This window comes from Perkinsus marinus (assembly GCF_000006405.1).
Source record: "Perkinsus marinus ATCC 50983 genomic scaffold scf_1104296933122, whole genome shotgun sequence".
NCBI classification, from domain to species: Eukaryota; Perkinsozoa; order Perkinsida; family Perkinsidae; genus Perkinsus; species Perkinsus marinus.
The window spans coordinates 9,708-21,108 of NW_003215247.1; the positions used below are offsets into that span (position 1 = coordinate 9,708).

Sequence of the window (11,401 nt, forward strand, 5' to 3'; positions counted from 1 at the left end):
ATGTGTATGGGGGATGGGTGATCCATGTGATGCTCATTGCAGTAGTGATGGTAGTAGTAGTATAAGCGTTGAGGTTCGATGCGCTGTATGTGTTCAGTAGCTGTGTAGTATACTTGGGGGTATTGGTTATAGCAGTAGTAGAGTTATGCTCATCAGGAGAGTAGTAGGAGGTGTTGTTAGATAATGGCATGGAGCGATGGGTGGTGGTTGCAGCGGTAGTGGTAGCGATAGCCTGTTTATGGCTATTCATCTACACGTTGTGGTGTGCTGCGTCACAGAAACTACTCATGAGGAGGGTTGCTGCTAATAACCAGGTGAGGCCAACTGGCACTGTTGATGGGTGCGTTGTAAATAGTGACGTATATGGAAGGGGAGAAGATTGAGCGCTCTTCTATTATGGTTACTGAGGCCCTTAGGCTGGGCAGTTGTGTGTTGATCTCCCGTTGGTATTTGCACGCATGCGCAAGGCGTCTTGTAGCGTGAGCTGGTGATAGCGATATTTTTAATCCCATTGTTGTCAGAGCCGGTATGCGAATCTGGAGATAGGAGCTTACGACCTCGAGAACGCGGTAGCACAGACTGGTGCTGAAATTGATAGAGAATAATGAGAAGCAAGGGGTTGGTGGAATATCGAGATAATCGATCACGTGATCGATTTGCAGGTGTCATATTGTGCGTGTTTGACTGTGCGTTGCTCGCGAGCCGCTCGCGTCGACGAGGAAATCGGTAGTTCGTAGTGGAATGGTATATTTACACGAAGGTTTCTGTCATCGTTCGTAGTAGCCATGGAGTATGTTGTGTTTAGTGGGGGTATGCAAGGGGTGCGATCAGCTAAGTCTGGTTCTAGCGTTGCTTTCACTATGATATTACGGGAACGTCGTAAGGCATCATCTTCATTAGCAGCTAGCACTTCTGAGGAGGAGTATCGCATTGGTGTTGATGCCCTTGAACAGTTGGATAAAGCCTTGGCTACTCTAGAGGAGGAAGAAGAGGAGGAGCAGCCCTCGAGAGAGATACGGCCTCGCAGGGTGAGCTACGTCGCTATCGTTAGCACTATATGATGCGCTCGCCCTAACAGGCACGAGAGAATAATAAGACCCGTATCGTGGACCCTAGTAGCAGTAGTGATGTGACGCCCAGTCCGTCGCCATCATCTTCGCCCTCTGAAGATGAGGACTCGACTGATGGTCCTGATCTTGAAGGGGGGATTATTGTAGCGCGCACGAGGAAGGACGGCGAACTATGGCTGTTGGTGAAGCCTAGGGATGAGGCGTAGGTTGGGTATGGGATCTACGCAGTGTGGGATGATATGCACATGTGTTGGTGACAGTATGAAAATTTTGAGGAAATTTTGGGGAATTCTCATTGATTTCTGTATACTTCTATCTGAACTCGTATATAAACTCGAGTGATTAGTGATAGAACTCCTGAGCTCAGCTGGGGAAAGCAAACATATATTCCTGCAACGCTCGTACAGTCGTTTGTATGGTAGGTGGAATAAGGTGCTATGGGCCCCCTTCGAGGTGTGCTGTGAAGAGGACGCGGCATTCAGGCAAAGGGTGACTGGTGAACGTTTGGGGAGGGTTGTGGTGAGATTGTTTTTGGTTAGTACGCTAACTTTAAGAGGAAGTACCGCGAGTCGGAAGGGCCTCATGCAGTGGACTTTGTTGCTAATAGAAGGGATAGAAGTAGGCTTAGTATTGGCAGACTCGCAGCAGTGTGTGGGTGGTTGGTGTAGGTAGCAGTAGTGTTAGTGGAGACGGGGGAATAAGTCGGTCTGGTAGAGCGACGTCGTCGTTGAGCGGCGCTGCGGTTATTGATATGCCGCAGAAGGAGCTGTTGGATGTTCTAGTAGATAGAGGTGTTATAAATGCAGAATGGTGAGGTTAGAGAGTTAACCATAACTATTGGGGAGTCTTTGGGTAGGCTCGTCCCGGATCATTTGCTGACGTGTAGTAAAGTAGATGATGGTAAGATTTGGCTGGTACAGTGGGGAGGGCTTCCGGTCTCGGAGGCAACGTGGGAGGATGAGTCTCCGACTGATGTGAGTGAGGGGTGGTATATCTTTAGGTTGAGCGTGGAAGATACGGAATAGGTTGCCTAGTGTATATCTTTTCAGACCCCTCAAGAATTGATCGATGAATGGAATAAGTGGAACGATGTAGGTCTATTGGAAGTATATCGTCCTTGAAAATACTAAGTCACTGACGGTAGGCGTCGAGGAAGCTTAGATGGCAGAAGATCGCCGATGAGTATCTTGCGGCTCATAAGGAGGAAATTGAGGAAATTGCAGCGGCAAAGAGGTTAGTGGAGAACTACGTTGTTGTATTCCTTGAAATTAAATCGCGCGCGCCCTGAAATTCGGGTAGGGTATTTTGTCAGAGTTAAGAAGAGAGGGAGGCCGCCGAAACATAAGAAGCGAGTTGAGGGTATTGCAATACAGGATATAAGGCGGCCTAAGGTGAAGGGGTTGCGGAGGGATGGGGTTAACTTGTGATGTATGAAGATTCATTCGATATTACTAGGGTATGATGTATCCGTATCTGATGGAATCAGCATTTATGATAAATTGATTGGAAAAGTTATGGTGATGGAGTTTCACCCTAGTGATATGAAAAACACTAGTGAAAAATATATTTTACGACTATTGCATAGCGCGAATATTACGTTTTTCACCGAGTATTACGCCACGTGAAACGGGTGAAACTTCAGTATTATTAATACTCCATAGATGTATGTGGTGGTATTAAAATTATATGGCTGATGTGTTGTAGGATACTGCTGATCGATGGACCAAGGATAACATGTGCCCGTTATCTACGTATACACCTACTCCTTCTCCTACTATGGGAGGGGTCTCCCCACCAGCGCCTGGTGAAGAGTCGAATAAAGGGGAGGAGGAGGGAGAAGAGACTGATGAGATGGTCTATCGTCCTACTAGGGATACTCTATTTGGATTCCAGGTGACGGGTGCAGGGATCGAACCTGCGGCTTTTCACCCTCGAATGCCAGGTTGAAGGGATCCAATGGTTACTCCATAACTGGTCCCAGTACCGTGGGTCAATATTGGCTGATGAGATGGGGATGGGAAAGACTGTACAGACGGCTGTCTTCCTCAGTGCTGTGATGGCGACGGTTGGAGGTAATTGCTAATTCTATTGCTGCTGGTGGTTTCTGTTGAAGAAGTTTTGTAAGGTACTGGTCCTTGTCTTATAGTAGCGCCGTTGTCAACTTTACGGCATTGGCAACGAGAATTACGGAAGTGGGCGCCCGAACTGAATGTAGTAGTAATGTAAGTGATGGTGTTTTGATGATAAGCGTGCGTGACAGTAGAACGTGAGTTTTCAGGGCTGGCAGTAGTGAGGATAGGGACATCATTGCTGATTTCGATATGAGCTGGATCAACATTAACAACGGACATCGGGAGAAGGAGCCTCTGAAGCACAGAGCAGATCCTCAATTTTGGTAAGCAGCAGTATGGAGAGTGCTCAGAGTTCGTACCAAAATTCCCGCAACTCAGCCCGAAGTTCGACGTTGTCGTTACATCGTACGAGATCTTCTTGACGTGCTCGAACAGATCGAACATAACGTCATTGACCAACTACAACTGGCGGGTTTTGGTAATAGTAGTGGTAGTGGGGGTAGTAGTAGATTCGAGCTGCTGGGGTTAGGTACTGGACGAAGGACATCGTGTGAAAAATCATCTGTCACACAGTACCAAGGCTCTAGCACACATAGCTAATGTACAGCATACTGTTATTCTTACTGGTACGTTGGTGATGAAGTATTGATCTACAGGCTTGGCAACAGGTACTCCTATACAGAACAATCTACGGGAGCTTTGGTCGATACTCCATCTCGTTGATAAGAAGCGATTCGCGACGTTTGAGGGGGTAGTGGCTGAGTTGCAGAAGGACACTCCTGATGAAGGGCAGTCGGGTAGCGCTACTTCAAACCATGGAGATGGCTCATCGGAGGGAAAGAAGAGCGAGATTGATTCGGTGGCTAACTTAGATCTGGATAAAGTTACTGAAGTCCTGCGACCGTAGGCTATTACAGTTGAGCTCATCAGCTGAGCAGCAGTGGATTCGAATCAGATACATGCTAAGACGGTACAAGTCGGATGCGATGAAGAAGGTCCCTCCTAAGCTGGAGCATATCATAGAGGTGGAGTTTACTACACTACAAAGGAGGGTCTATAAGTGAGCAGCAGTTTGGGGAGATTAGGGTGGCAGTTGTTGATGATCAGGTCGGTGTATGAAGGGAAGATATATAGTTTGGTGAATGGTAAGGGTGGGAAGTCATCCCTCAACAACATCGCTATGGAGTTGCGCAAGTGTTGTGCTCATCCGTAATGGCTTTGGTTTATGCAACCAGCACAGCATCAATTATATCAGGTACCTTATATCTGGGGTAGAGGACTCTCATTTGGAAGCACTAGGAGTGAAGCCTGATAGCGCAGTCGCGATGCAGAATTTGACAGAAATGTCGGGGAAACTCGTATTCTTGGAGAAGTTGATCCCGCAGTAGAAAATGCATCAGCAACCCGGTTTTGTATCTTTCAATAGGTTGCGAGAAAAGAAGGAGAAGTTGCTTATATTCTCACAGTTCAAGATAGTCCTGGACATCATCGAGGATTGGTTGACGTGGAAGAAGTACTCCTTGTACGATTTCGGCGAGGAGTGGTATGTGTTGTATTAATAGGTTGCCCGTTGAACGACTGGACGGGTCAGTGTCGGGCGGGAAGAGGCAGGCCGCTATCGATCGATTTAATGACAAGAAACGTGAGTCTGGGGAAGGCTGGGTTGGTGGCTAGTGAAGTGTTGTTGTTATTATCAGATGATTCCTTTGCGTTCCTATTGACCACACGAGCCGGCGGTGTTGGTATCAATCTCACTAGTGCTAGTGTTGTGGTAGACTGCTAGTGATATCACAGTTCTCGACAGTGTTTCTCGTCAGGTTATCTACGACAGTGATTGGAATCCTCAGAATGACAACCAAGCACAAGCGCGATGCCATAGAATAGGGCAGACTAAAACAGTGAGAGTGTAAGTGGTTGTTATTGTTATTGTTCATTCTAGTGAAGATGATTAGCCTTCTTGGTCTTAGGTATCGGCTATTGACTCGCAACTCCTACGAGGAGAAACTGTTTGAGATTGCCTCGAAAAAGCTTGGCTTAGAGCAGGCTATTATGTCTTCTGTTACGGCCAATTCGGAACTGAATCTGTCGAAGCAGGAGTTGGAGCATCTTATAAAAGAAGGTAGAGTTGCCCGCTGGTGAGGAGGCAAGAGTGATGGGGCCTATCAGGGGCGTATGCGGCGTTCGAGGAGCATTCAGGCAGGGAAGAGGAGTTCAGGAGTGCCTCATTGGATGATATTATGTCGAGTGATCGCATCAAAACTGTGACGTGAGTTGTTGGCCTGATGGTAGTACTGAATGCTCTATGGGAATAGGTACGGCACCATAGTTTCTGGAGGGCATCGATCGAGATTCTCCAAAGCATATTTCAGCGCTAATCCGGAGACTCCCGAGGTGGGCAGTAGTGTTGGTTTGGTATAGTAGGCTTGGTTGATATCAGGAAACAGTGTCAACACCAGACTCGGTAGAGAGTGGTGAAGATGGACCCGTGCCTGATGAAGACGAGAAGCTGAGTGACATTAATTTCTGGCGGAAATTAGTCCACGATGAGTCCCTGCTCACAACAGGTGGGCTGGAGGGAATCTCGGCGCGATGTGGGGGGATATTTAGATCTGTTGTAGATCCGGATGCTAAGGAGGACAAGTCGGAGCTATCTGTGAATGAATTGGGCACGAGGAAAACAAGATATGCAGGCAACTTCTTACGGTTTAGGACTGCGAGATCAGGTGGAAGCTTTTATCTTGATAGCGATGGATGTTGTATGTGTAGATAAGGAGGATAGAGTTGATCAAGAATACCGACCTCAGGAGTCTGTCTCGGAGAATGGGGATAGTGATGTTGATGGAGAGGTGTTCACGATGGTGTGGTATGTTGTGAATATTTAGGATGTTAGGATCTAGTGGAGGAAGATGAATTCATTGAGAAGGCAGAGAAGGCGGCATCAAGGAGGAAGAAGAGAGGCCGAGGGCGAGGGCGAGGGAAGAAGGAGAATAGCAGCATCACAGGTCGCAGTGCTGATGGTGCATCGTCACTCAAGGGGGGTGGTCGTGGTACCCACAAACGAGCACGGGTGAGGGGGAGGGGGCTCTTGTTGTTGTAAGGGTAGATGGCTTGTGCTCAGGTTGACAGGGTATCAGATAACCCTGCTCTACAGCGAGCAGCAATAGCAGCCCAGAAGGTCAGAGCCTCAGCAGCAGCATCAGTGCCTCGGCATTCCTCTATGCCGGGTGGCTCGGCGCGCTTCCCTCGACAAAGCCAACAACTGCCGACTTTGGGCGTTACTTCTGCTACTTATCCCTATGTTCCACCACCACCACGATATCCATACACTGCAGTACAGTATCGAGGGCTTCCCTTGCCCCCTCAGGGTATCGTCAATAGTATGCCTAATAGTCGACTGCTCTTCCCTCCCCCTATGTACCAAGGTGCTCCTAATTACGGTATGATGTATGGGATGTACATGGCCTCGCGAGCGGCAGCGGTAAGCGAGCAGAACTTACAACGGAGCCGAGTAAGATCAGTGAACTCTGGTGACTTGTTAAACTCGATTGATCCCAGTAAAATAGAGAAGCTTGACTGACTTCATCTGTAGTATAAACGTCAAATACGTTACGTATTCTAGTACGATTATTATGAGACGATTTGCATCGCATGGGAAGCGTTTTGTGTTGAGAGTGACGGACTGATGAGATCAATAGTAACAAGGAGTAGTCGTACCAATGCTGCATTGCATCCGACTCGGAAAAAGAGAACTATCTCGGAAATTCCAGGCAACTCCGAAAAAGATCGTTTGCGCACCATTTAATAGTGTTTCATGTACCCGTTGAGAAAGCAGTGATAATACTCGATGTGAACTCTGATGCAATTCCTAGAGAGATGAACCTGTCGTTGTGTGATCAAGTATCCAATCTCTGTCCCGTATCTGCTTGCAAAGTGCAGGAAAGATACTAGCCGTCATCACTGTAGCTCGAAGAGAGTTAACTTACCCGTCCATTAGGTGTGTCTCAGCTGTGGGAGTTTACTGATTCACTCCAGTTTACCCGTTTACTTGTTAACTCGTCGTTTCGAAAATGGTTATGAAGCTATTCCCTGACGGCTTGGTAGATCGTGTTGGTGGTTGCGGCCCATTTGAGGCTGTTGCCAAACGCTTCTACGAGCTCTCTTTCGCTGATCCCATCCTATCGGTCCTGTACGCGGATAAAGATGAGCCTCATTATCTGATGTTCTGCCGTTGGTTCTTCGAACAGAATGGCCTCACTGACGAGATGACGAAGCGTGGTGGCACTAAGTTTATTAATGCCATGCATCGCAAGGCCCAGAACTGTCCCCTAAGAGCTGATGCTCCTAAGGAGGCCGGTTATGTTGGTGGTGGCTTCACTAAAGCCCAAAGAGCTCGTTGGGTGTGGGCTCAGTTGAAGGCTTGCGAGGAGTTCAAGTTGCCCGAGGATTTCGTTCGCGACTACATTCACGGTCTATGTGTTTTCATGTCTGTGTATGGTCCCTTCGTTGACTCTCGTGCGGAAGATGGCCCCCAAACTGGTAAATGCCCAATGAGCATGAGCGTCCAGACCACTTCAGAGCAGGCTGAGATGGTCAAGATTCATCCCAACATTCCTGGTTATGATCTCCCTGGTAAGCTCGGCAACTTCCAGAAGATCACTGTTGCTTGAGCTCCCATATTGCTGGCGCTATCGGAGTTTTCATTGAATATTCTGATTGGGCGCATACTAGCATATTTCTCTGTACCTTTGCGGCGGGGTTATCAGAACTCCATCGTTATTGATGGACTTGCACTTCCTCCGTTTACGCCGTAGCGCAGCTGCAGTCCATGCAGCGCTAGCATTCCTACGCGGTGTAGTTCGGTACGAAGTTGTCCTGATATTACTGTTAAGGTATTTCTATTGAATTTGTATCCCTCACTGGTGGGAGACCCTTTTTGGGAGTCAACCACATACCCGCTGCACCGCAATCGCGGTTGCGAGCATCTCGTATAGAGCGAGCTTCTACCCTGTGGAGTTGTTATGTGTTCTGTTGTGATATCCGATACGAAGAGGGTCGCAATCGAGTTAGCAAGTCGCTATTCTCGTCGTTGTGTCGTGTTCCATGGAGTAGAGTGTCTAGAGGTAAGTTAAATGAAGTTGAAGCCTATCAAACAAGAATGTCCTCAGAGTCCTAATATTGTCTCGGAGGATCTTGTGAGGAATATGAAGTTTCTTTTCCCAATGCCTCTGTCCAAACCTGTATACACGAGGCGAAGATGAAACTTCGTAAAAACACTCCGACTAACCATACAGCATTGTGTAATCCTGAACTGTCGCAGGACATAAACTTGTGACTATTTGCCTCAATCGATGAAGCGGTAAATTCGCATACAGTATTCGGAATCGGAATTTCCTATGCAGTTAGCCCTAATGCTAGGGTCTACTCACCCGTGAATGGCACTGTCTTCGAACACAACAGTAAAGTGCGATCAAGTCCCGTCGGATGAATCTTCCAAGGGTAATGGTGCTGGGCTCACATCAGCGTCCTTTATTTCTGGATTGCGACCTAATGCAACGAAGGATCTCGAATACGATACTGGCATCCCTCAACCTACGCGTTGCCAGCCACGTAGGCTTGGTATCGAAGGGTAGGGCCGCAAGAGTCGGTTGATACGTTTTCTGACATATAACAATGAACTCTTAAAAGAGAGTCCAAGCGAGACTTACCCTTTTCTTCATCTGAGTGTAACCTCTTCTTGACCGTCCTTCTTTCAATTGCAACTTCACATCCATCCGGCATTTCATCGCCCGTAGCTTATGATCGATCTAAAAGAAAAGTAATCTTCCTCCAAGCCTCCGACTAGATGGCGTAATGAGAAGCGACCCCACCTCCACTTGAGTGGGCGATATTGGTACTGGCAACACTTCTGTGAGGTGCTCATTCGCCAACTTGGCCATGTCTTTGGCGATCGATGACCCTTTTGCTGCTGGGTTGTTGACAAAGTCCCGAGCAATATCCATGAACGGTTCTGAATCGAGCAAATCCGGCAGTCTGTGAGATGAACTGGTTTCTCTCACTATCATGGCCTTCCCTAGTCACTTGGAAGTTCTCTGATCCTTCGGCATCGCCAGCTCTGGTCTGATCCGGCGGGATCAGCACATCAGCGTGATTGATGCATAGACTTACAACAGTAATAGCCCGTCCTGTGAGGACGCCATTCGCCGCTAGTTCGGTTCCTCGATGCTCAACCTCTCTGTTGCGGTAAAAGGCGTGACCCGTCTTATCAAAGTACCTGCCCAAAGGCGAAGTACTCAGAGGAGAGAGTCATTAATGGGACTACTTGGCATCAGCAGTTGTGGCAAGATGGTCATGCAAGGCAACCGTCACATATAGGAGGTTCTCATTCGACCTGAGAGGACGATTCACAATTTCTCACGATAGTAGTTGAAACTCACCATGCCTTTGCGATTTGCAGTAGCTCTGGGAAATGGTTGGATATCCGCCGAATAGAAGCTGTGATAGCCGTGAGCATCCAGAGGCCACACCGTATACGATAGGTGGGTCGCTTGAGATGGAGGAAATGCATCTAAAACGGCGAATGGCAATTGAAGTCTTCTTGACGAGTTATACAAGGAATATGGTGCTAGCTTGGAACAAGTCGCGATCCATTGAAACTGTCGTTACGATGAGCAACGGATCCTGGGACTCTGTCCATGCAACAGAGTTCAAGCATATGTCGGTTACCTGAGCCAAGACAGGCAGTAATGAAGGACGGCCAAACTCAAGTTACCAGAGTATCAAAGAGATCCTTCTCATCTTCAATGTTTTCCCAGGGGTCTAGTAGTGCCTGCATGCAGCGAAAAGGACGGCAATCAGCACAATAGAGACGTATCCCTATACAATAGCCCGATAGAAAGTACTACAAGAAGGAGTATGTCAATATTGACGATGATGCGAAGTGGAGTAAAACTCTATGGAAAACGCGATATTTGCGCTATGCAGTAGTCGTAAAATAAGTTTTTCACTATTGTTTTTCATATCACTAGGGTGAAACGCCAATGAATACTAATAGTATTCATCAAAAAAGAAGCCTCCAAGCCTGATGTCTGTTCCCCCTCCTCACTGAAATCGCCTTCTCCTTATAAACTCGTCTGCACAGACGATAGACCGATACGTCCGGCACAGCTGGCGGCGGCACAAGGCCTTTAAGAGTCTCATCAATGGGTGTATAATAGAAGTCTTCCAGATCTTTATATAGACTATCTAACCTTCCTGGTAGTAACTGAATCCATAACAAGTGGACCTGTGAGCAACTTCTCCATGCCTACCGTCGGGCTGTATCTAGGAGGGACTCTCAATGGTGATCTCGGTAATGGTCTCGGACTAGTGATGAGCCCACCTCCCATGGGCGCACTACTCAGTGAGAAGGAATCATTAGAATTGTGTCCATATGTGCTCATCAAGTTCCCTTTACTGAATTGTTTCATATCAATCCCCCCAGTCCTTCCCTCTCCCACTCAATGAACACAATACTCCAACTCTGATGGAAATAGGATACCAACCAATTGACATGTGATGTGGCTAGTCATGGCTTCAGCAACAGCATACAAAATACCATAAGAATTCTCCAAGATCTGACGGTAGAACAGCTCATACGGCCTTCCTCAACAAGGCCCATCTGCACAAACGAGAGACGACCAAGGCATCGCTATCGGGGTAGCTGCTGACGCTGAGACCAGCATAGTCCCATCAATAGACGTGGTCGCAGTCACCAATACAATCACAACTATGATACAAAAATACAGCTTACAAAAATTATTCTGGAAAAAATCGAGGCGAGAAAGAATACTTTTAAAAGATTATATCGCTAGAGGACACTAATACGACATACAGTAGAGTAACGAACATCACTTACATGTCGAGTAATGAGAACGGGCAGGTTCGCCCAAAGGCGTTGCCTCTGCTTCATTCTTACAAAAATCGGAGTAACTTAACACTGCATGCTGACATCCAATTGAAAATTAGCACATGGCAAAACTTAACAATAAAAATTAACATTAGTCGTCGGAGGACTGGTGACAAAAATATACTAATACTGAATATGCTGTTGTATTAACAACAGAAAGCGTCGAAAATGAATGACGTTGACGAGATGTCATCTCCACTGGCCTCGCCAGCACAAAAAATATCGATTTGAGTCTGTGCCCCTTCACGCCAACTTCCTACTGCCTTACTACGCACCTGATTGGGAAAGTCTCCACTGTGGAAGAAATAATGATT

The 11,401-nt window shown here is 47.2% G+C and overlaps 5 protein-coding genes across 5 annotated transcripts in view; 4 read left to right on the top strand and 1 right to left on the bottom strand.

The window, feature by feature from the left end:
• Pmar_PMAR009509 (hypothetical protein) overlaps positions 1-605 on the top strand; it is a gene marked incomplete at both ends in the record, with an annotated part of 10,274 nt that extends 9,669 nt beyond the window's left edge. Inside the window, 2 exons of the mRNA XM_002785233.1 lie at positions 181-314; positions 522-605. Of these exons, the coding sequence (XP_002785279.1) occupies positions 181-314; positions 522-605 (218 nt within the window). The remainder of the gene's footprint in view (positions 1-180; positions 315-521) is intronic.
• Positions 606-785: 180 nt separating this feature from the next.
• Positions 786-2,497, top strand: Pmar_PMAR009510 (hypothetical protein; the record flags this gene model as incomplete). Its single annotated transcript, XM_002785234.1, has 9 exons — positions 786-1,028; positions 1,079-1,272; positions 1,493-1,559; positions 1,610-1,688; positions 1,739-1,880; positions 1,927-2,044; positions 2,120-2,161; positions 2,215-2,303; positions 2,383-2,497. The coding sequence occupies 9 exons, from the start codon at positions 786-788 to the stop codon at positions 2,495-2,497; spliced, it is 1,089 nt and encodes a 362-aa protein (XP_002785280.1).
• Positions 2,498-2,846: 349 nt separating this feature from the next.
• On the top strand, positions 2,847-6,769 carry Pmar_PMAR009511 (chromodomain helicase dna binding protein, putative; the record flags this gene model as incomplete). Its single annotated transcript, XM_002785235.1, has 22 exons — positions 2,847-2,963; positions 3,013-3,142; positions 3,196-3,292; positions 3,349-3,465; positions 3,521-3,620; positions 3,672-3,768; positions 3,811-4,045; positions 4,098-4,202; positions 4,250-4,351; positions 4,398-4,526; positions 4,569-4,655; positions 4,705-4,784; positions 4,840-4,913; positions 4,960-5,048; positions 5,110-5,261; positions 5,309-5,408; positions 5,455-5,533; positions 5,580-5,706; positions 5,761-5,865; positions 5,909-5,988; positions 6,033-6,209; positions 6,261-6,769. 22 exons carry the CDS (start codon positions 2,847-2,849, stop codon positions 6,717-6,719), a joined length of 2,838 nt encoding a protein of 945 aa, XP_002785281.1. The 3' UTR covers positions 6,720-6,769.
• Positions 6,770-7,209: 440 nt separating this feature from the next.
• Positions 7,210-7,809, top strand: Pmar_PMAR009512 (hypothetical protein; the record flags this gene model as incomplete). Its single annotated transcript, XM_002785236.1, has 1 exon — positions 7,210-7,809. One exon carries the CDS (start codon positions 7,210-7,212, stop codon positions 7,807-7,809), a length of 600 nt encoding a protein of 199 aa, XP_002785282.1.
• Positions 7,810-8,609: 800 nt separating this feature from the next.
• Positions 8,610-10,596, bottom strand: Pmar_PMAR009513 (hypothetical protein; the record flags this gene model as incomplete). The annotated part of the gene is made up of 12 exons (XM_002785237.1): positions 10,450-10,596; positions 10,245-10,403; positions 9,912-9,968; positions 9,752-9,865; positions 9,577-9,707; positions 9,462-9,530; positions 9,308-9,413; positions 9,199-9,259; positions 9,010-9,149; positions 8,848-8,946; positions 8,736-8,799; positions 8,610-8,686 (listed from the first exon to the last, which is right to left on the bottom strand). The coding sequence occupies exons 1-12, from the start codon at positions 10,579-10,581 to the stop codon at positions 8,610-8,612; spliced, it is 1,209 nt and encodes a 402-aa protein (XP_002785283.1). The 5' UTR covers positions 10,582-10,596.
• Between the last annotated feature and the right edge of the window lie 805 nt (positions 10,597-11,401).